Consider the following 24,983-nt stretch of genomic DNA (forward strand, 5'->3'; position numbering starts at 1 on the left):
CAAATCCAATGATCCCTGAGCTCAACCCTGAGATCCATCACTGCCCTGATGTCCCTGACACTTAGTGCTGCAAATCGCAACCTCGGGAGGGGTACCATGTCCCTCCTTCATTCTCACTCATTGCCCTTCCTATAGAATGGGAGTATGAATATTGATACAAGCATGCAATGCCTAATAACCACACCGTGGAAAATGGGGTTATCCATCCCCTCAAGCAATGTATCCTTTCAAAATCAAGTTTTCTTAGTCCCTTTCCTTATGAATTAAATTTGGACAAAATGTTTGTAATATCTGGATTTTCATAAGAGATATACTACTTGTTTATTTCATCGACCCTCTTCCTGGGGTGGACGAGGGATCAGAGCATGGAGAAGAGTTAATGTTTCTCAGCTAGGGCAACAACCTCTTCTCCCCCTTTGTCAGTGACTCGCCCTCATCCCCAAGTGCCAGAGAGAGTCTCCTGATAAGGAATTATACTCTACATTCGTATTTCCCAAGAAAAAATAAGATTACATCAGTCACATCAGGCCTCCTCTTTTCTAGACTGTAAGGTCTAGAAGAAGAAACTATATCTTATTCACCTTTGTAGGCACCAGCACCTATGCCAGTATATGCCCCAGTTAGTAAATAAATATTTGTCCAAAGGATGCATTAATGAATGAACAAATGATTGTTCACATTTGATATGAGCATCAATAAAATGTCCCCATAATTATCAAAAATATATATCAAGTAGCTAGAATCTAGTTACTAAGAAAACATCCACAATCGATCTGCCCACGCCAGCCTTCACCATGTTCTCATAAACCGATAAGCATTGACGCCCGTGAACTTGCTTGTATGAATGAATCTTCAAGTTTCTCTGTCTTAACTCTGGTGTGGTTCTACTTCCTCCCTGGTACCCAATTACTCCAAGTGGCTCATATCATTCACTAAAATCTGAATTCATGATCAATGTCTCCTCGGGGTGACATCCACATACACTAATTTCCTGTGCATTTTTCAGGCTAACTCCCTTCTGGTCAGTTTCTCTCCTTTGGAAACTATTAAAGTGACTTTTGTTGGAAGAACAGGATGTTCTGAATACGTTCTTCCTAGAGCCCCAGTGCGAGAGTAAGAACCACACACTCTGCCCAAATCATGTACAGTATCTTATCCCTGAAGTTTGCTATTTACACCTAAGAGAAGCCAATGCACTGACTGTTTGTTTTTTGTTTTGTTTTTGTTTTTGTTTTTGTTTGAGACAGAATTTAGCTCTTGTTGTCCAGGCTGGAGTGCAATGGCGCGATCTTGGCTCACTGCAATCTCCGTCTCCCGGGTTCAAGCGATTCTCCTGTCTCAGCCTCCCAAGTTGCTGGGATTACAGGCACATGCCACCATGCCCAGCTAATTTTCGTGTTTTTAGTAGAGACGGGATTTCATCATATTGGTCAGGCTGTCCGCCCGCCTCGGCCTCCCAAAGTGCTGGGATTACAGGCGTGAGCCACCATGCCTGGCCACATTGACAGTTTTTAAAGTTCCCCCAAAAATTGTCTTAGAAAATAGTCATGTAAAGTCACAGTTGAGACTGGGAGACTCCACTGCCTCTTGGCAACTGCTTTAAATGAGAAACAATAGCTCTTCTCCATGGTCTGATCCCTTGTCCATCCCAGGAAGAGGGTTGATGAAACAAACAAGTAGTATATCTCTTATGAAATTCCAGCTATTAAAAACATTTTGTCCAAATTTAATTCATAAGGAAAGGGGCCAAGAGGACTTGATTTTCAAAGGATAAATGTTTGAGGGGATGGACACCCCCATTTTCCATGGTGTGACTATGCGCATTATATGCCTGGATCAAAATATCTCATGTAACCCATAAATATATACACCTACTATGTACCCTCAAAAATTAAAAGTAATTTTTTTAAAAAAAAGAAAACTTGGTGTTGAACACTCCTCTGAGATGGCTGGGAAACTAGAACAATGTTGCACATATGCAGATACGTACCCTCCTTCAGGGTCTCCTGATCATAGAGCCCCTCATGAGCATCAGGCTCTCTTGCTTGGTGAGAGAACGCACTTGGCTTTTTGAGGACCTTTAGGGCAGCTATGGTTTTAACAAAAGATGGCAACTCTGTGGCAAGAAGTCCTCTTGTGTTGAGACTGTGGCTGATGTGATGCAGCTGGTTATTGAATCAATTTCAAACGTAGCAAACCCATGAGCCCCTAGGAAGGTCTGTAGCTCAGTTAGCCCATCAGGGAAACAGATTTTCTGCGCATTCTTAGCTGTTGAAGACATTCATCACAGCACTGTCCGCCCCTTCCTGGTGCCATTCCTAACAAGAGACACCTGCTGTGGGACCCACTCTCATTCTTCCATTAGAGGCCTGAAAACAAAATAGAAACCGTAACTCGAAGAACATGTATGTACAATTTCGGACCAACTGCAAGCTAAACTCGTCTGGCAGACTCCAAATCTGCTTTTAAAATAATATCATGCTTTTTGTCCGTTTCTTTATCTTTGCCCTTAATTTTATGGTAGCTTTGTTTCAGTGTGAAATGTTGAATTAAGTCTGTGTGTATCTCCTTTGGGAAATGAAAATTCACAGAGAAATACTAAAATGGAGAGTTTTCACTGTTCATACCTAAGAGAGCTCTAGCTTGCAGGGAGGGGAGTTTTACTGTAAAGCAGAAACGTTCTATTTATATTTCCATCTCGATCTCATGAGGGCCACCTTCTTTGACATCAACATCGACTGTTAAGTGGTCACGCTCTGTTTGCAGTCAGGAGACTAGAGTTTAATAGAAAGCGTTTAGGGTACTAAGAGGACAGAACTGGGCACTGTCTTGCTAGACCAAGGCTGTTTTTGTGACTACAGTCACAGCAAGGAAGGCCATTAGCGTCTTGACAACGAAGTGTCCCTGAGAGATTTTCTCAGGCCTGAAAAACTGTCCAAAGCAGTATCTTTCTTAGGATATATGATTTCAGCCTTTAAAAGGGAAGAGAGTCCGACGCAGGCTACCCCGTGGGTGAACCTTGAGGATGTTACACTGAGTGAAATAAGCCAGTCACCAAAGGACGAACATTATACGATCTCACTTATATGAGGTTCCTAGAGTGGTCAGATTGATAGACACAGAAAGAAGAATGGTGATGGCCAGGCAGCTGTGGGAGGGGAGAAATGGGGTTATTTTTTAATGGCTACAGTGTTTCTGTTTTGCAAAATGAAAGAGTTCTGGAGATGGACGCGGGTGTGATAGTGACTATCCTTAAGGCCTCCAAATTTTTCTTAGGCAATAATCATGTAAAGTCATTGTTGAGACTAGCAGACTGCCTTAAATAAGAAACACTAGCTGTTATCCGCGGTCTGATCCCTTGTCCATCCCAGGAAGAGCATTGATGAAATAAACAAGTCTATCTTGTTTATTCCAGTACAATGTGAACCAAGTACAAGGTGAGTGTACTTAACACTACGGAACTATACACTTAAAAATAGTTAACATGGCAAATTTGTGTGAAGTATATTTTACCACAATTTCCAAACATTTTTAAGTTAAAAAAAAAAAAAAAAAGAAAGAAAAAACTCTGAAAGCGGAAAAGGAGAAACCGCATTTGCAAGATTTCGTGGATATTCCGTGACTGGCAGAAGCTTGAGGAGTTGACAGGAGATATTAAATTTTTTCCTTGATGTTTAGCTACTCTTGCAGCAGAGGGGGTGCGGAGGATGGAGAAGGAAGAGAGTGTGAGGGATCTAATAATATTCTGAGGAAAAATTTAGTACCCGCACAACTTTCGTTTCCTTGTTTTTCACAAGACTATGTGCTTTTCAGTCATCGTGTACAAAACAAGGTCTGATACGTTCCCTACAAAGAACTATTGATGGTGTGTCTGTGTGAATTGCCCTAGCATTGGTCACAGCCAACTTCTGTAGGACCCACTGCCCCCGTTCGACAATACACTCCAGTGTGTGTAGCCATTTATGAAAGGTCAGAAATCAACTGAGAAATGGGCTAGAGTCAAAAACATGTGGCCCTATAAATATCAGAGTCAGACGGTCTATTCCATTTTCCCCACTCTTGCTTTCACCCCATCTCACTTCTCTCTTTCACTCACTGGTGAGGTTCTCTGCACTTGGCCAGCACCTCGGACTGTGAAGTTACACAGAGAAGGCAGTGGCTGCAGTCTTCATCTGGGCACCTCACTTTATGCCCAGTCTGGTCCCATAGCACCATTATTAGAGTCTGGTGTTTGTGTTTTTCAAAATATCCTTTTACAGTTTCTGGCTACAGCGCTCTAGCAGTCCAGCCTGCGATGTTCTGCTTTCTTTTAAGGGTTTCTACTTCCCATTAGTGGCAACCCTGCCTTGTGATCAAATTTGACGCCGACGGTGTTTCCTGAGCTGGGGAGTTTGCAGGTCTGATCTGTCAGCGGGGACTGAGAGCAAATCGGGACATTCATCATGACTTTGGCTGCCAAGCTGGAAGACTTTGAGCTGACACTGGAGCACCTGCTCATGGACGTGTTTGTAAGTAAAGGCTTTTCCTTTTCCAGGCACAAGAGAGTCTCCCCTGCCACTCTGAAAATCCTTGGGACCCTGTCCCCATTACACAATCGCATTCTCATCTGCAACTGTGCAATTCCCAAGTCCTCATGATTTATTCTTACTCACGTGCGGTCGGGGGAGAAAATCATAAAGTTCCTCAATGCCTGAGTGGCACAGAATAGTCCGTGCAGATCAAATAGCAGAGATGTGGGTTTAGAATCAAGTCACTTGCAGAAATCTGAATGAATAGGCTGAAGAAATAGAAAACATTTGCCAGAAGAGATCAAAGCAGCTTCAATAGCTATTCCCTGAAAAAACCAGATTTGTTTGTTTATGAAGTGACCATTCCAGAAAAACAAGGGAGGAGGGTGCGCAACATACTAATTTTTTGGTAGAGAATGCTGCATGTAGGATAGAGGCATGAACTTCACTGTCCCCAGAATTCTAGTGTCTGGATCCCTGCTACTTGGAGAGGCATTCAGTTACCAAGAGTTCCTCGGGAAGTGATTTTATGGCCTGAGGCTGTTTGAGAGAGTTGCTGCTAAAGAAAAGAGCAATGCAGTCTTCCAAAACTCCAGGGCACGCATTGCAACCTTCACATCATTTCTATCTTAAACCAACCACACTCTTTCTTCCAGTACTTTTCTTGGGGTTTTCTATTGGCCGTGGGTCTGTTCGTTCTGTGTTATTCATAGGGGTTTAGGGAACTGCAGACTGTGAAATGCACAGGTGGTATGGCAGCTGAAAGGTCTTCTCGATCCAAGAACAACACTGGGCTGCCCATGGGAAGGCGGCTGTGAGCTGTGTTACCTTTCCAGGACCCGCCAGTCTGCGTCTCGCATCTGGAGAAGGCTATGGAGGGTTGGCGCTTTCTTTATAGTACATCAGTGAGTCCTTTTCAGGAACCTTTCAGGGAATGGTGTGTTTTGGCAGGCGTGAGCGACTGAGGCTTTTTTTTTTTTTTTCTTTATTAATTTAAAATTTGTCTTCAAATTGAGGCAACATTGTGCTGGCAGAATTCCCAGAGGGACTCGCCCTTTCCAGGGCTGGGTCTGGGGCTCTGGGCGACTCGCATTCATTCCGCCCTTAGTGTTGGAAGTTACGCCTGGAGGAAGAATGTGTCCAGCAGGGAGAGCATCCTTCTGGGTTTCCAGGGATGGGAGATTCGTGACCAGGGTCATGACTTTATGAGAACTATGAACAGAAACTGAGCTGCAGACAGGGAGGTTTCTTGGACCACTGACTTACTCTGCCTGGCCACCCTGCCCGGGACAGTGGCTGGTGGCTGTGGAGTCACTCTTGGGGGTGATCTGTGGCATGCCAAAGGGTTGGTGTGAGTTTGGTCGTATTGGAGGAAACGAATTAATCAGGGAACTGTTTTATTTAAATACCACAAAGTTATTAATACATTCTTCTTCTCTCCTTAACTTCCCCTACCCGCAGGCTCCTCTCCTAATACTTCTACCACCTTCGTCTCATTTCAAAGTTCCAAGATGCACTCCCCTCTGAGAGAGAATGGAGTCAGGCACTCCATTCTTTTCTCTAAATACAACCCATCTTTTCATAGTCCCAGTTTGCGTCCTTGACTTCTCACTTGAACTCACCTTCTCATCCTCTCGCAGCCAGTACTTCTCCAGTTCTTCCACCCATTATCATCTCTAGCCCAACCTCCCCACACTTAATTTTTACCCCTTATTTACATAGCATTTGCCTGCCCTCTGTAGCAACATTTTTGTGCCCCTGCTTCTCCCTTAAGAAGCATTTAAATCACATTTAGCATTATGCAATGTTTATATTAAATCATATGATTCCAACAAATTCAGGCAGCTAGACAAAGGTTTGGGCCAGATCACGCAAGGTTTTGGAGGTCAAGTTCTCTTTTAAGCCTCTCTCCTATAATTTCCCAGTGTGAGTGTCCCACTCCACACTGATCCACATCAGTCTCTGCGAGGCAGCGAGCCTCTTCTCATTACTATGTCTTTGTGCTTGTAATTCTGCTTCCTCTTGACCTGTCTGAAGTTCATACATCCTTCAAGCCTCAATGAAATTCTCTCTCCTCTGCGAAGCTTAGACACGTGGATTTCCATCGCACTTTCTCTCTGTACCACTCATTATTCATTGACCTTGTTTGGTTAATTATCTCATTCTGTGTCTCTATCTTGCCTCCTCCTCAAGGTGATCCTGAGATCCAAAAGGCAAGAATGTCTTTGTAACCTCCGTGGCACCTAGAATATTGTATACAGGGACCTCAACGATACATATCAATCGCTTGATTTTTAACTAGTGTATTTTTACTGTCATTGTAAAATTTAACTTTTGGTGGGGGCAATAAAATGCAAAAAACAGAAATCTCATGATTGCATGCATTTCTTACCAGGTTGTAATCTGGTGTCTGACACAGTCATTTCAGATGCCATCCTGTGATATACTGAAGAAATCATTGGATGCAAAAAGAATAGGGACTCTCTTTTTTGTTTGTAATATGTTATTGTAAGATATCGGTGAGGTGCACAAAAGCCCATAAAACATGTATATATAGTCTAAAGGATTATTTACAACATGAACACCCAGTGTAACCACCATCCAGATTAAAAATGAAATACTGTGAGTGAGGACTCCAGGAGTCTCTGGGTATCCCCTCTAGATTAAAATTATCTCCCTCCCCCAGGGGGAAACACAACCTTTCCCCAGTTTGCTTGCTCGCATTTATTTATTTATTTATTTATTTATTTATTTATTTATTTGAGACAGGGTCTCCCTCTATCCCTCAGGCTGAAGTGCGGTGACATGATCATGGCTCACTGCAGACTTGACCTCCTGGACTCAAACTATCCTCACACCTCAGCCTCCCAAGTAGGTGGGACTATAGGTGTAAGCCACCTTGCCTGGGTGTTTTGTTTTTGTTTTTGTTTTTTTTAAATTTTTGTAGAGATGAGGTCTTGTTATGTTGCCCAGGCTTGTCTTGAACGTCTGGGTTCACGCAATCATTTTGCTTCAGCCTCCCAAACTGCTAGGATTATTCCAGGTGTAAACTACCATATCTGGGCCCCCCTGTTTTTTATAAAGATTTTTCTTTATTTTGTGTATAGCTTCCCCACTCAAAGAAAATTGAGGAGGAGCTTTGAAGTCTCATGGGCTCAAGTCTCAGTCCCAGCTTGGTTCCACTTCCTAGATGTGAGATTGTTGGCAAGTGTTTCCTCTTTGTGAGCTTCAGTTTCCTTATCAATAAAGTGCAGCTAACGCTACCCAGCTTACAGGATCATGGTGAAGATTCAGAAGAGGTGACATAGAGCAAATGCCCAGGGGTGTGTCTGATGCCAACGAGGCACGTGGTAGGTCAGTTCTCTTCATCCCTTGCCTTGCCCCTAAAAAGGGCATCTGTTTTAGGTCGCTTGCTGTAATCCATCATTTCCCTTTCCTCCACCTCTAAAGCTGTCTCTCACTATTACTCCCTAACCTTCCCCCCTTGAATGATTGGGAATTCAGGTTCTTTCTAAGCACAGCCTTCACTCCCTGCCTGAACTACAGCAACCTGTGGCTGTTTCTCCTGCTACCAAAATTGCAGGAGCCCTGTGCTCCCGCTGGCTTCCCTAGCATGGCCTCTAAGCAAAAAAAAAAAAAAAAAAGCAAAAAACAAACAAAAAAAAACATCTCTGGGCTGCCTTATTCCAGAGTCACCTTCCAGAGGAGCCAGGGAGATTGCCTGATGCCCCACAGGGTTTGAGAAGCTAAAAACCTAAATAAGAACAAAAGAGGACTTGACATCTATAGGCCAGTGTGTCCTCTCCCAGCCTTGCTGGGGACTGTAGCCTTTCTCGTGTGAGTTAGATGATCTAGAAAGAATATTTGCATCAGACGCCCATTAGCCTTGGGTTTCCTCTGTAGCTGATGGCATGCTCATTAGGATGTCATCCCACTATCTCAAGAACAGCTGTTTCCATATTGACACTTCTTTTCTGGGATTACAAAGAGCCACTGGGGGGCTTTGGGGGAATGCAAGGCTTCTGCAAGATGAGATAAAAGGGACATATCAGACTGGTGTTTCATAATTAGTTGTCATCACTCTGGGGCGTCTCTAGCTGCTGCTATGCTGCTGGGTTCATGAGAGGAAGCAGCACACATGTTTACGTGCACAAGCTCGCACTTGCAAATGCACATGCAGGATCCCGCAAACACGCCAGGAGCACAAGACGGAAGATCAGTCCAAGAGCACGAATGGCTCTTCAGGACTAGCTCCAAAAGTGTTGGCAGTGCTCTCAGTGACGCCTTTGTCCTGTTTCATTTTGTCTGTCTGCATCTTGTTTCAGAAGATTTAAAATGCTTCTCTCGGAGGCATACCTTGGAGGCTTTGCATTCAGCAGTCATTCCAACAGCAAATCCGTAGATGAGGAGACCCACAACATACCCCAAAGGAAAAAGAGAAACAGAGGAAATCAAGCAGATTTTCCTGAAACATTTCTCATTGGATTAAATAACCCAGTATCAGACTCAAATCTGTCCTTTCAGAAAGAGGCCTGTGGTTCTAGCTCACCCTCCACAGCCCTACTTCTGCTACTGACATTGCATGAGCACGTTCTCAAAGGTATCAGCCCCATCACTGTCCATCCTTAGTTGGCTCAAATCCCCTGTAACATTGATCCTTCTGTTTATAATTTAATTTTTATTTTTATCAAAATAATATGTGTACATGGCAATATTCATAACCTTTGAAAGCTGAAGAGTGCTAGAAGGCTTAGAAAGAAAAACCCCAGGCTCCAGTCCTTTCCTCTCGACTTCTGAGTCTGTTTCCCTACAAACACACATATCTCTTCCCCCTCTGTCTTCTGAATATATTGACATCACAATTTAAATCAAAATTCAGTTTTATTATGAATATTAAAATCTTGTTTACATCTGAGAAATATTACACATTATGATGGCATGTCTTGGATTTTACAACTTTATGTTTTTCCTGGAGTTGATAATTGCCTTATTTCAGTGTTTGTTTTATGTTCTATGTATTTATCAATCATTTTTATCCAAGATTTTCAATAGAGCTGTGTAACTCCTCTCAATATGGTAAATTCATCAGATACTTAACCCATTCCTTTTTTTCTTTTTATTTTTTGAGACATTCTTTCTGAAGCCCTCCTTCTTCCTGCATCAATTGGATTAGCTCTTCTCTTGGTCTCCTGAATGACTGTCTTCTTGAGGATCCTCTTTTCTATTATTCTGGAAACTCCCTTGGTACCTCTCCTGTGGTCAGTTCTTTTCTTGGAATTCATATTCTCTTCTAACATTCTTCTGCTGGAGACATCTTCCAGTAAAGGTGCATGAGAAGTAAATTTGTGTGTTACTGAACGTCTGCCCTCACACTTAACTGATAACTTATTTAGTGATTGGTAGTCTGCTGTTGAAATCCAAAGCTGCATTTACAGACTTGACGCCTCTGCTAAGTTCCAGGTGAAAATGTTCAGGCATTAGAAGCCCTGTCTTCCCCAAGCTACTCATTATCATCTCCCCAAACCTTCCCTTCCTCCTGTGCATTTATTTTGACTAATAGGACCATCCTTCCTCTAGTCTATCAGAATAGAAATTGTAAAAGAACAATGTCCTAGTTCTGCACTTAATCATTTCTCATTTGGACAATTGCAATAATCTTGTAACTGCTCTCTCAGCCTCCAGTAAACCCTGGTTCTTTGTTCTGCCGTTCATCTTTTATCAATCAAGTCCCCAAAACTCAGATTGGACGGTGTCACTTCCTTCCTAAAAGTAACTTTAAATGGCTCCCCCTTGCTCATGGAATGAGGTCTAAAATACATTGTTCTATAGTATGCAAATCAGAATATTGCCTTAATGTCATTTTTTTTCTTTTTTCTTTTTCTTTTCTTTTTTTTTTTTTTTTTTTGAGACAGAGTCTCGAACTGTCACCCAGGCTGGAGTGCAGTGGCACGATCTCAGCTTACTGCAAGCTCCGCCTCCTGGGTTCATGCCATTCTCCTGTCTCAGCCTCCTGAGTAGCTGGGACTACAGGCACCTGCCACTACAACCGTTTCTGTTTGTTTGTTTGTTTGTTTGTATTTTTAGTAGAGACAGGGTTTCACCATGTTAGCCAGGATGGTCTATGATCTCCTGACCTCATGATCCGCCCGCCTCGGCCTCCCAAAGTGCTGGGATTACAGGCGTGAGCCACTGCTCCCAGCTGCCTTAATGTCGTTTCCTACTACCCTTGTTCTCATAGGCAGAACTGTGCTATCTCATGTAATTTTCATGTCAACAGTCTATTAACTGCATTTGTGCCATAGAGGTTTAAAATTCATAGAATAGAGTACCCCCAGCAAGCAAGAACAGTTAGAATCCCCTAGTCATCTTCATCTACCTACAAGGATTTGTGCACTGGAGGTGTTTTACCCATTCTGGTCAAAGCTTGCATTTCGGTGTTTTGATTTACAGGATGTTGGGTATACTCTAGAACACATTCAAGATAAACCATATTCCTATGACATGAGGCTTCAAAGCAACAGTATATCACAAAAGCAGATTCAACATGCTTTCTTTTCTTCCTTCCTCACTTTGGGAAAATATACATGTGACTCATCCCAGATGTCCATGAGCAAATGGACAGTTGACCCTGGGAGTGATATGACCCTGGGCACAGGAGCGAAAGCAATCTGATGGCCCTAAAGAAAGCCATTGTCCTTTGCAGCACCAGAGGGATTACTTGAACCAAGATGAACTATTCCCCTGTTGAAGAAAATTGCTTGTTAAATTTCTCCTCCTGGAAAAAGGAAGCACGGAAATTAGAAACAGATGTAAAAGTTGATCATTCGCCACCCAGTGCTTATTAAGACACCTGAAATTTGAGAGCTAAGCCTAGTAAAAATCGAGTCAACAGCTATTGGCTCTGTTTGGAGGTATGCCATATATATTTAGCGAATCCTGGGCAGTCAATACCATAGATAAGGACATTATTTATATTGCCATTCCAGGTGCAATTACACAGTTTACCCTGTGAAACTGCGCTTCATAAACATGGCAAATCAATGCTAGTTATCAAAATCCATCCACAACTGACAGCACATGAAAAAGGGTTTTGCAAAATGATCTTGAAAGCCAATCTACACAGCCAGCTTCATAGAGGTCAGCTTATTACCCGCTTAATCACATAGCCATCTTGCAAGAGCGTTGATTCCTCGGACCCTGGGCATGACATCACTCCTAATAGCACACACAATAAGCCATTACTACCATGTAGAATAGCCCTTAGCCAGGCTATAGCCACTGATGACCTGATTTGGTCTCATGCTGGGAAGAGCAAGTGGAGTTCTCATGGGGACAAATCATATCAAGACCAGATGTGAAGGACCTTCACGTGGAGGCATAAAATCCATCTGCAGCTTCTGAGCAAGATCTCTGTCTGCAGATAAAGAGCTGAACAACCTGCAAGCATGCTGATGGGCCTCGTCCTTGATGTCCATAAAGCAAGGCCTTCTAACACAGATGCTGACTCATCTTCCACATGGGTCATTCACATTTGACATTCTCTATGGCTAGATCCTTGCCAGAAAGATCGAGTGAGATCCTGGGATGGCTGATTCTCACGTCAGGTTTCCAGGCTGCAGATGGTGCATTTTTCTCCCTGCCCTGCAAGAGGATAAGGTCTAGCTTCCTTTGTGATGTGTGATTTTCAGTTGATGGGAATAGGGGTTCTTAACCTGGGTGAATTAATTCTGTACTCATAGTTACTCAAATGAAATCTACTAAACAGGAAGCTCTCAAATGCTCAGGAAGAAGTCTCTTTACCACTCAAAATATGTGGCTAAGCCGGATGGCCTTTAAGGAATTCAGGCAGATGAAACATGGACCTTATAGCAGAACAGACAGGAAGAGGCAGAAGGCTAGATGGTGAAGTACAGGAGGCTGTTGTGGCAAATGAGACAACAGGAAAACCATGTGCAGAATTGAGACTGGAAGAAAAGGGAAGGTGCACACGTCTTGTTTACAAAGAACTTTCACAAACATTGTTTCATCCTGTTGGGTGGGTGTTCGGTAGACTTGACGTTTTCTATGATTGGTGCTTGCTATGATAAAGATTGAGTGATTGATGCTTGCTATGATAAAGATTGAGTGAGATTCTGGGATGTGCGATTAGCACGTGAAGTTCCCATGCAACATAGGCTGCATTTTCCTCTCTGCCCTGGAAGAGGGCCAGGTCTGCTTCCCCTTGTGATGACATTTTCACACGCAGACTCAGGGCTAAGGCCAGCAGTCTTTCACTTCACCACAGACACCTCATCACAGAGAGGACTGAGTTTGAGGAACAAAAGAAAACTCTTCCAATAAGCAAAAGTTCCCTTGCATACCCGGTTCTTGGCTCAGCACTTGATCCGTTGTAGTAACACAGAAGAGGGAGGCAGTCAATAGACTCTGGAGCCTCTCATTGCGACCCTGAGTGAGTTACTTCAATCTCTGTGCCTCAGTCCTTTTGTCTTCATCCAGGGAAAATAAGAGTACCTATTTGATAAAGTGTAATGAGAACTAAATAAATTAAATATTTTAAAACTTTAGAATAGTGCCTGTAATAGAATATGCCATATAAGGGAGTTGCCTTATTTTATTAAACACTCAATAAAATAGTGGTTGAATGAATGAAGTAACATAAGCAATAAATGAAAATAGTACAATCCATTTAGACAAGGACGAAGCCAGTATGATAGAGCTTAGTACAGTATACAAGAAGAGCATGGACAGTGTCATGGCAGAAGCAAGGAATTGACCATTTATTCTAGAACACCACACCCTCTCCCAGCAAGGATAAGCAGGAATCAAACTGCACAATTCAGTCTAAACATCTTTTATCTCATTTGCCTGGCTGCTCATGGAGGATAAGTATTAAATGAAGTATTAAATGAAGCCTAGACTGCAGTCCAGCAAGGCAAGGGAAAGAAGGGAGAGGCAGGGAAGGGAAGGGGAAGGAGGGGAGGGGAAGGGAAAAAAGAAGGAAGGAGAAAAGGGAAGAGAAGAAAGAGAGGAAGCAAGGAGAGAAGAGGAAGGGAAGAAAGGATGAAAGGGAGGGAGGAAGGGAAGGAAGAAAGGAAGGAAACAAGGAGGAATGGAAGGAAGAAAGGAAGGAAGGAAAGGTAAGGAAGGAAGGGAGGGAAGGAAGGAGAAAGGGAAGAAAAGATGAAAGGAAGGGTGGGAGGGAGAGAGAGAAGGAAGGACAGAAGAAAAGAAAGGAAAGAAGAAAAGGAAGGAAGGAGAAAGGGAAGAGAAGAAAGGATGAAAGGAAGGGTGGGAGGGAGGGAGAGAGGGAGAGAAGGAAGGACAGAAGAAAAGGAAGGAAGGTAGTGAGGGAGGAAGGAAGGAAGGAAGGGAAGGATGAAGGAGGTAGAGAAGAGAAAAGGAAGAAAGAATGAAAGGAAGGGAGGCAGGGAAGGAAGGAAGAAGAAAGGAAGAAGGAAGGAAAGGAAGGAAGAAAGGAAGGGAGGGCAGGAAGGAAGGAAGGAAGGGAGGGAGGAAGGGAGGGAGGGAGGGAGGGAAAAATGTATCTGCCCACCCTAGCTAGGTACAGTTCTACCCAGAGTCTTCCAAATGGCACAGGAGGAGGAAAAGTCTGTCCAAAGACAGATACTGCAAACAGTGCATTGTGTTAGAGCAAACCGTAGGTGAAACCAAGAAAAAGCTACACTTTCCCACACTGGTGAGCTGGAGATAATCTCACAGGCCCTGGGCCTGTGAGGTCTGGTGACAGGAGTGTTGCTTGATGTCTTGGTCCTGTTCTTATGGATATTGGGTTTCATGTTTGGCCTAAATTCCAGCCAGTTTTCAAACAAAAAATTATGGATGTAGGCAGCCTTTCTGTTTGTCTAACCTCAGTCTCAGCTTCCTCTAATGAGACATGACATGAATTACCTAGGCTATAGCTGGGTCGGGAGGTAATGGGATGGGGGTGGAATGTTGAAGAAACACAGAGTTTCCCTTCCAAACTTCCCCCTCCTGCTCTAGGAATTTTCCAAGTCTTTTAAGAATGTACTTTTTGAAGATTTAGCTATGTTTCATTTTTGTATTGATACATAATACACATACATATTTATGGGGGACATGTGATATTTCGTTACATGCATAGAATGTGTAATGATCGAGGCAGGGTATTAGGAAGAATATGTTTTCTTCCTGCATGTGTGTTGGTTCAATTTCATCCTACTGCTCCTCTTCCCTGCTTCACATGACAATAATTACAACACCAGCTTCCATCAAAGTGATGGTTTCTCCCATCCCCCAGCTGGGGGCAGGTATGGGCGATGGCTGCCGTGGGAGCCCTGAGTGTGTGGCTCCACCTCCAAATCCCTCCCCTGCATCCCCACCCACCTACCTGATATTCACTGCCCTTTCTTGACCCCTCCAGAGCTGAAGTGGACCAAAGGCCAGGGCCCAGCAGAGAGCTTTACGTGCCTGAGCTGTCATGGGCTGGCCTTGAGTTTTGGGTTTTTTTGTTTGTTTGTTTTTGTTTTTGCTTTGTTTTGAGACAGAGTTTCATTCTTGTTGCCCAGGCTGGAGTACAGTGGCACAATCTCGGCTCACCGCAACCTCCGTCTCCCATGCTCAAGCGATTCTCCTGCCTCAGCCTCCCAAGGAGCTGGGATTACAGGGAAGCGCCACCACTCCTGGCTAATTTTGTATTTTTAGTAGAGACGAGATTTCTCCATGTTGGTCAGGCTGGTCTTGAACTGCTGACCTCAGGGGATCCGTCTGCCTCGGCCTCCCAAAGTGCTGGGATTATAGGCTTGAGCCACCATGCCTGGCTGGGCTGGCCTTGGCTTTCTCTGGGACTGATGGGTGTTTAAACCCACCTCTTGTTCTTGCAGGGTGCCTTGTGGGTTTTTTGCTGGGAATCTCTGGGGATTTATCCCTGCAATTCCCTGGTCCAAGTGATGCCTCTCTTCCAATGAGCCATTTCAGGCGCCTCTCTTTCCCTGAGCCCCACACTCCTCTTTTGTCTCCCTCTCCCTCCTCCTACAGCCTGTAGGTGAGGTCATTGAGGGGTTTCCAACCTGCTTCTCAGACACCCCTTGTGCATGTCCTGCTTAGAGGCCTAACTTCTTGATTGGCATGTGGGAGAAGGTGGGAATAGTTGCCACCTATTGCCTGGAGACCTCAAACGACACTGAGAAAGAGCCTGCTTTTAACAGCCTGCAAGATGTTACAAGGAAGTATGGCTCAAGATGGAAGCTAGGACAGATATTTACACGGTCAGCTTTGGATTGTTTCCGTTTCCTTCATGTAAGTGGTATTTCACCTTTTACAAGGGAAAGAATGATAAGGAACAAAATCAGAGTGGCCCCTCAGGTCACCTTCCCATCTCTTCCTCCAGCTCACCATCCTTTGCCCCTTCTGCTGGGGCTCATGGTGGCTTCAGCCTGCCTTCTGCCCTGGGAGTGTCATGACAGCACCTATTACACAGTGTGACCTCAGTCACCTCCCCAGCTGAAACCTCTCTGTCTTGTGACTTGTCCTTTCAGTATTCTGCCAAATGAACAAAATAAAGCAATGCAAATGAGTTTACTTAGTGCCAGCAAGTGGCAGTTCTGAGGTCAGACACACATGTGAGTGAACTTCCAGGGGACAGACAGGTCAGCCTCACTAGTGGTGATTTCAGGCACTGGGCAAACGGTTGGACAAACAGTTGAGGCCGGCTCATCAGGATCACCCTGGGCTGCGATGATCAGGCCGCATGTCCGTGCCAGGGCCCAGGATTCCATCAGGAGATCATTTAACCTTCACGTGGCTTTTCAGCATGCATCCACACGGGCACTGACTTCATCTGTGAGGCCCCTCCTGTGACCGCGCATACACGTTGGCCCAGCAGACTCTTCCCCGTCCTGCTGCTGCCTCTATTATCACCAGCATTGCAAAATGCTCTCTCTGTGATGGAACATTCCCCCCCATTCCCCGCATCCCTTTCACACCCTGCTATTCATGACCAAGAACACCCATTTGCTTTGATACATCTTGCTGTGGCATGTCAAGATCAGTGACTTTCCTGAAACCTGGCTCAGCGGATTTCTATGCATTTTCCTTCCAGGATTTTAATGCAAACATTTTCACCAAGACTGGAAGGAAATGTTCAAAACAAACAAACAAAAGGCTTTGCCAGCCTTAAGTGCACTGCTCCCTGAGGCATCAAAAGCAGCAGCTTCAGAGAGTCTAGAACCGGAGTGTCTTCTACATCTCCCTCTCCTGCACACAGTTTGTTGACTGCCCCCCTATCCCTGAGGCATCTTTCCCCCCATGACTCCCACCCCACATCCAGCAGCCATTAGGCCCTTCCTGGATGCTGAGAGTACCGTGTCATCTGCCATCCTGAAAACAACCTGCTCTTTCTATGTAATATTTTTTCGTAGGTTTTCCTCTTGCTGTTCTTTTTTTTTTTTTTTTTTTTTTTTTTGAGACAGAGTCTCGTGCTGTCTGCCTACCAGGCTGGAGTGCAGTGGTGAGATCTCAGCTCACTGCAACCTCCACCTCCTGGGTTCAAGCCATTCTCCTGCCTCAGCCTCCCAAGTAGCTGGGATGACAGGCACCCACCACCATGCCCAGCTAATGTTTGTGTTCTTAGTAGAGACGGGTTTCACCATGTTGGCCAGGCTGGTCTTAAACTCCTAACCTCAGGTGATCCACCCACCTCTGCCTCCCAAAGTGCTGGGATTACCGGCGTCAGCCACCATGTACCACCTCCTCTTGCTGTTCTTTTCAGTTCACCCTTAATTTACCGTTTCCCAGTCCTTTGGTCCAATGTCTCAGTCCCTCAGGGCTGGCCTGGAGCCGCATATACTCAGATTTATGGCTCACCCTTTCCCTGCCCTGCCTACATGGCTATTTCCAGAGTTCCCTTTCAACTAGCTGGAAGATGCTGCCAGGAGACTGGAAGTCGGATGGAAAGGAAGGGCCAGGAATTTCTCCTCATCTCCCCTTGACCATGAATGAAGGCTCCAGCAGTGGCTGAATCTCCCACTGGATGGGTCTCCAAGTTTCCAGCCTCTAGTAGGTGACCCTGGCCCTCCCAGCTCTAATAACTCGGCTCCTTCCTTGACCACTTAGGCCAGCCTCCCCGCCTCCCCTTTGTGCTTCTTAGCCCCTCCATCCCCTGTGCCTTACTGCTGGTGACATCAAAGCAGCAGCTCCAGAAACTCTAAAATTGCTCAATCTAACAGTTTCCTGTATTGACATTCTCTTCTTTTCAAAGACAGAGTTTTCCATTTTCCTGTTGGATTCAACGGATGTATCTTCCTTTGGGATTTCCAAACTGCTGTAATCTGATAAAGTCCTGTGGGACAGCAAACTGGACCCTGAAATCACACCAGTTGACTTTGGTTTTCATCCTAGCTCTGACATTTCTAGCTGTGCTGCCATGGCCAACTTGTTAAACCCCTCTGAGCACCAGTGTCTTCACCTCTAAAACAGGGATAATGAAACTCATTTCTTCCCTGGAAGTAACCTTTGATAACCTCACAGCATGTGGCCTGGCAATGGGTGGGTGCTCAGTGAACATTCGCTCCTCTCGCTCCTCTCGCTTCTCCTAAAGTGGTCGTAACTGTGAGAGTATGAATGCATATCCCTTCCGGTGAAACACATTTGTATTCTAACAATGGAAAGAAATACTTGGCCAGGCATGGTGGCTCATGCCTGTAATCCTAGCAGTTTGGGGAGGCCGAAGTGAGAAGATTGCTTAAGCCTACGAGTTGAAGACCAGCCTGAGCAATATAGTGAGACCCTGTCTCTATTTTTTTTTTTTTTTTTTGTAAAGACCTTAACTCAATCATTAATTTTGAATGTGTAAGTCTCCAACACCCATGGCAAGACAAGCAGAAAGATAATTTTGGGCAAGCCAACCTTTGAGAGCCTTTAAATCACTCCAAGGAGGCGGTCACCTACTCCGTGGGGACTGGGGAGGGCTCCATTATCTGGGAGGAGACTCTTGTGCTAATATGAAAAGTGATCCTTCTCCCCGCCTCCCAAGGGAAGGATGTGGAATGTGTGAGACTCAGATGTGTGGGAGTCTGGCCCAGGGTTATTTTTGTTTCCATTAACATTCTCTTCTATATGCATTTTAACCTTAATCAAATGCATGTGTTTTTGTTTTATTTGCACTTAGTTCATCAAAATGTCCCTTATGGTCTGAACTATGCCATAAGCCTAAGCCCCCCAGTGAAACACTCATTAATACCCCTGGGAAACAGGAAGTTGCATTTAGTCAAATGTAAATAAATTCAGCTCCCCGGGGCTTTGCCCTGGCCTGGGTCACAGAAGAGGCAGTGGCTTCTCAGTCCATCTCATCATTGTCCCCTCCACCAACTCCAAAACTGAGCTGGAAGAATGACATGCCTTGACTCTGAACAGATAAAGTGTTCTGAAAATGTGCCTATCCTTTGTTCAAAACCGTTACAACGTCAAGTGCAGTTTTACAAAGAAATGAGTTTCCCTTGCTTTGGCTCAATCATCGGGTATCGTTCCAGATTTTTTCCCACCCCCCGCCAGTACTCTGAAACCAGGTATTGCAGGCAAGAAGCAAGAAAGAGGGAAGAAAGAGATGTAAACCTAAACCACCTCGCCAAAGACGCCGTGTGAGCCGTGGTGAAGAGGTTTCCATCTCCCCCTGTCTCTCTCACCCTCTCACTGACTCTCCCACTGCACACATGGAACCAATTACGAACAAAGCCCAATTGTTGTATATTTGGAACTTCCCACATCAACTCGATGCTTTCTTTAACTGACTTGCGATGTGTGTCTGCGTTGGAGGGCTGAACCCAGGTTTCCAGTCTGCACGCTGCCGCCGCCGCTATGGCACCCCTCTCCTGTTTCTTCTGATTCATTTTCTCATAGTGTAAAACTCTGCTTCTTCCCTTCGCACCCCACCCCCATTTCCTATTAGGTTTGTTTGAATAAACAGAACCTTCTTTTCCGTCATTTTCAATAAACTTAGCACTAGTCTGCAGACAGTGTCTCAAAGCTGGTGCCCAGAGTGTATGAGGCTAACACCAAAAACCAGGGGATGACTACAAAGGAAATGGCCATTCCTTTCGTAAAACTCAGAACAGACAGAAGCAGTGTATGTAGAAATGCTTTAAAAAGAAAAAGAAAAAAAAATCCGAACATACCCCATATCCTGGAAGCCCCTTACTTGATTTTCTTTGTAGTAATTTTTTCTGCTATGGAAATAAGCCGATTTAGGGAGGAGGAGAGATGGGGCAGGTAGAGGAAAATATTACGGAAAAATTAACTTTTGAAACCATTTATGCCATCCGTCAAAGAAGGCTGTCTGATCTGAAATTACACAATGTGATCAGAAAATAATTGACAGACTTGATGGATGAGTCTGCTTCGACACAACGTTGTAAAATGAAACATAGTTTCTTCGCGTTTACTGGCATGCATAAAAATAAATGTTCTATAACACAAACATTTAAATGACAAGGTGCCAAATGCAAGTCTGCTCGATTTGATTCTATTCATCTGAATCATGTGATTGAAGCAGTTTCTTCTTCTTTCCCTCATACTTTCTCTCCGTGGACTGTATTCACATATACAGTGAGTAATACCCGTGTGTTTATTTTTATGTGTTAGAAAGCAGGAAGGGAAAACAGATATACATGTCTGATGCTCGGTTTTATAGATAGAATTTATGACTGCAAAGAGGTCTCTGATGTGTTCTGTCTCTGGTCTTCAAATATCGTTCCTCCGTTCAGAAGAGAGTGAAATCAGAATGTAGGATTCTGCATTAATCTCCATTCCAGATGGTGATATTCCAAATAGTCTTTTTAAGGTGAGCATGTGACCTAATGTACAGCCGAGGGGCTTGGGAGTCACGTGATGGAATGAATAATACGTCTGATAGAGCTTTGATTAGACAACTGACCTGGTTACCATCTGCAGCCACAAGAAGCAAAGTTGACATTTCTGGATCAGTCTCCCCAGGAACGTTACTTGCCCACGAGCGGGACACCGCAGTCTCGCTGAACCAGCTGTGCAGAGGGACAGATGGAAGAAAGCTAGAGATGTTGCTTCGTGAGCGCTGAAGTTGCAGAACTTGGGCTGGTTTTCTTTCTTCCCATCCCCCCTCCTCCTGACAAACCACATCTTGACTCAGATGGTCGAAAGAAAAACTCTTTCAGTTATTTGATATTTGGGAACCCTCCAGGAGACCATAACTTATTTTTGAGGGAGGCTCCTTCTCTCCCTTTGCTGGGAACACACACACACACACACACACACACACACAGAGAGAGAGAGACAGCTGTACACCATGGTGGTTCAGGCTGCAGTGGCTCCGAATAGATCCCAAAGACTTTTACTGAAAATTCCTTATGGATCTCTGAGAAGGCGCAGCGTTGAAAGGGTAAGCTACGTGGCGGGCTGTTTGCTTCTCAATTGCTCCAAAGGCAGGGAGATGTTTTCCTCATTGTATACCGCGTTACTTCTGTCACTCACGTTCCCAAACAGTTGGAGTTCCTGGGACTGTAGAATACTATCTGATCTGTAATTTTAGTTTTTTAATTTTTGTAACTTGTGGATCTCGGATGGGGGAGGGGTGCTCTTAGAGATGAAATACGAGGGATAAGATTGGGTCGGGAACTTCCCCCGGAATGGGTTTGAAAGATTTGAGTGCTTGCTGAGAAATGCATCGGGGTTGCGAAACTGATTTCTTCTGTGTTTATTGAAACACACTGATTAGTGCAGCAGGGCTGTGAATTCCTTCTGCTGGGTGACAGTGTCTAAAAGGGAGGTGATGGTGATGTGAAGGAGCTTCAAAGCCTTGGTGGTTTAAATTATGCAGGCAGTTGATTAAAAGCTTTTTTTTTGTCCCCAAATACATTGCTATCATTTGGGGTTTATTTGTTTTTAATACTATGGATTTTGGCTTAAAATTACTCTGTTAATTTCCTGAAAGCATGTTTACTTTGGAAGTCCCTAGCAGAGAAGATCCTATAAAATAATAAAAAGGATTTGTCCTTCTCTGGAGTAACAGATGCAGTTTGAGGCTGACTGTAGTTAATGCAAAGCTGGTTGTCGTTGGGGTGACAGGCTCAACATGCAGGAAGAATCCCTACACCCACAAAGCGTACAGCAGTTCTGTTGGTCTCAGAAATCCCAAAAGCCCGTGTTTGAATCGTGGCAAGCCCTTCCATGAGTTTTCGTCACTTACATAGACGTCTTCAGTTAAGGTGTAGTCCAAGACCTGATAAAGCGAACAGCCTCACATGACGCTCTCTCGCCAGATTAGCAATCTGCAGCATCTTATAAAGATCAGAATTGAATTCAAGTGACTTTTTCTGGTTGGTATACTTACTACTCAGTGATGTTTAATTTAAAAAAAAAACAACTAAAGGTTTAAAAATATGAGGGGCTAACGAAATACTTAGGCAAGGTTGATTTCCTGAGTTTTGATGAGTTACATTTTTCTGCCATTTGAAAAATGAAAAAACTTTGCTTTCTATTCTGGTTGTGTGTAGGTCGTGATTTTGAGACTTATTTCTTGTTCTGAATGTCAAGATCATCAACTAATATGTACTAAATACTTACTGTGTATTTCATGTTATACTAATAGCTTAGAGTTTAGGCCATCAGTGATAGCAAAATTTACGCATGGATCAGGCTGCTATTGAGTGTGATGTTAGGTGTTAGTGAGAACTCTTTGGTCTGTATGGTAACTAAATTTTTATCATGTGTTCCATTATTAAGATATTGATTCACAAATACTAACATGGAAATGTGAATTGTGTGCCTTAGGGCTGTGTGAATGGCAATATTGAGCAAATACTTATCCTTTATAGATGCGCGCACACACACACACACAAATCCAGTCACCTGGAAACCTCCATTTATACCATTATGATCTCCAGATAAAGTGCTTAATAAATCATGTATGTTTGCATAAATTCAAATACATGCAGTTACCACTTCTGTTAGTCATTGTTTACCAATTTTAGAAAAATTGACAATATAGGGATATAGTATCTTACACAAAACATATCTGTTATTGGATATGTTTGCACACACTTGCCTTCAAAGCACACAGGGCTATTTTCTGCCCTTGAGCACACCCCATTGTTACACCGGCCTTAATGTGAGTATGGTCTGAGCTCTCTGGGGCCCTCCCGCGCAGCACAGCCTTGGAGCACTGGGTCTTCCCCGTGAAGGTAAGGTAGCACCTCACCCTCCACAGCAATGGGAAGTGGAACTAATTGAAATGTACGATTTCCTGTCAATTCCACTGGACATCTTACACCGTGGGTCAGTGGAATTGACAAATCTGTGACAATTTTCAGAATGGAGTCCCGTGTTCATAGAAGAGGAGGAGAGGTAAGGGCAAACACTGAGAGCCGGCACTTTTCCATTGGGAGTGTAAAGCAACAGCAGTTTGTTCAGTTCCGTCAGCGGTTTCCATTGTCTCACAGTATCTAATGACGCGGAAGACCTTACATTTCTATAAGGCTTTCAGTCCATTCCCCTGCTTTACCATCGTGAGTTACTAACAAGGCACAGAGCCCAGGGGTTACTACCCTTGTCCTGTATAAATAGGGAAACCAAAGTATGGAGAGGTTTAATCTTCTCTATAGGAATATACAGTCAATGACAGAGCGGGACCTCAATCCAGGGACCTGGCATTGCATGTCCTTACCCATGGGATCATGTTTCATCTTTGCTCTCTGGAGGAGCAATGGCATGGCAGCCTAGCCCCGAGAAAAGGGTTATAACCACCTCGTCACCTGTGTTCACATTAAAGGTAATATAGAAGACATGCCATTCAGAGGTGGTGAAAACCAAATAGAAGAACATGATTTACAGGACACTAACAGTCCTGTCCCCTTAGGTGCCCAGGGTTCAACAATTGCTTCTGTATCCAACTGCCTAGAGGTTGAGTTGAAAGAAGGAATTGCAACTTTTTAACCCTGCAACTTAGACATCCACCAAATCCTGAGAGACCAGACTTAGTTCTGGTTCATGCTTCTTCAGACTGCCATGAGCCCATCACTGTGCTAGGGAGGGTGGAAACATGAAAGAAATATGAAATGGGCTTGGTGTGATGGCTAACACCTGTAATCCCAGCACTTTGGGAGGATGAAGTGGTCGGATCATGAGGTCAGGAGATGGAGACCATCTTGGCCAACATGGTGAGACCCTGTCTCTACTAAAATACAAAAAATTAGCCGGGCGTGGTGATGTGTGCCTGTAATCCCAGCTACTCAGGAGGCTGTGGCAGGGGAATTGCTTGAACCCAGAAGGTGGAGGTTGCCGTGAGCCGAGATGGAGCCACTGCACTCCAGCCTAGTGACAAAGCAAGACTCCGTCTCAAAAAAAAAAAAGAAAAGAAAGAAAGAAATATAAAATGCCATGTTTGGTTTGGGAGGAGAGATTAGGCCTGTAAAGTTTATATAAATAAAACAATTAGAAGTCAATGTAATACAGGCTAGAATTAAGCTGCAAAATAAGTAACAGAGACAATTTAGGTGCTACAGAAAGCAGCACGGTGGGATGACAAGGGTGAGGCTTGTCTATTTGCTATTTACGAGTTTTACTATTTACTGTTTGACTATTGACTATTTGCTGTTTGACTATTGACTATTTATGAGTCATATGGCGTTGACAGAGTGACTCGAACTTTCTCAGCTTTGGTTTATCCATCCACAATACCCACCCCTTTTCAGTGCTTGTAAAGGATCACCAAAAATGTATGCAAGGACCTAACACAGTACCTGGCAATCACATAAAATGCAGTCCATAATGATAGGCATCGTTTTTAAGATTGCCTGTCTTTGTGTATAAGAACACTTGGCTTGTATCTTTTTTTTTTTTTCCCTTGAGACAGAGTCTCGCTGTGTTGCCCAGGCTGGAGCGCAGTAGCACGATCTTGGCTCACTGCAACCTCCACCTCCTGGGTTCAAGCAATTCTCCTGCCTCAGCCTCCAGAGCAACTGGTATTACAGGCGTGTGCTACCACACCTGGATGATTTTGTATTTTTAGTAGAGACAGGGTTTCACGGTGTTGACCAGGCTGCTCTCAAACTCCTGACCTCAAGTGATCCACCTGCCTCAGCCTCCCAAAGTGCTGGGATTACAGGCATGAGCCACCGCACCCAGTCTTGTATTTTTAATAACAGATGACAATTTTTTATATTTAGACACACTTCCCTGTCTCCTGGAGCCGTCCTTTAGGGCTATTCACTTGCTAAAGCCAAGAAAAGCAGTATATTGTGTCATGGTGATAACTTTTCTGGAACTCCCAATTTTATGTAAGACACGTGGAAAACAAAGTCTTTCAAACTGACTACACGTGAATCCCAAGTAACTCGACTTACTCAAGCCCAGATCCTTCTGTATGGTTTCTTCCCTCAAAGCCAGATGTTTTTTATTCCAGAAGTAAAGTAAAAATGAACTTCATGGAAAATTCTAATAAATGTAAGAACAAAACATATAAGTGAATTA

General features: G+C 44.0%; 1 protein-coding gene across 10 annotated transcripts in view; it reads left to right on the top strand.

Moving 5' to 3' along the window:
- FRMD4A (FERM domain containing 4A) overlaps positions 1-24,983 on the top strand; it is a 693,308-nt gene that overhangs the window by 307,828 nt on the left and 360,497 nt on the right. For 2 of the 10 annotated variants that reach the window (XM_009214006.4, XM_021943929.2), the window contains exon 1: positions 18,264-20,895. The exons of 3 other annotated variants lie outside the window; for them this stretch is intronic. In XM_009214006.4, the coding sequence (XP_009212270.1) occupies positions 20,803-20,895 (93 nt within the window). In that variant the 5' untranslated portion in view covers positions 18,264-20,802. Of the gene's footprint in view, positions 1-1,426; positions 4,509-18,263; positions 20,896-24,983 lie in introns of those variants that run through there. 5 more of the 10 variants (XM_009214004.4, XM_009214011.4, XM_009214005.4 and 2 more) reach the window with 4 other exon arrangements.

This window comes from Papio anubis, chromosome 11 (genome assembly GCF_008728515.1).
Source record: "Papio anubis isolate 15944 chromosome 11, Panubis1.0, whole genome shotgun sequence".
Lineage (NCBI taxonomy): Eukaryota > Metazoa > Chordata > Mammalia > Primates > Cercopithecidae > Papio > Papio anubis.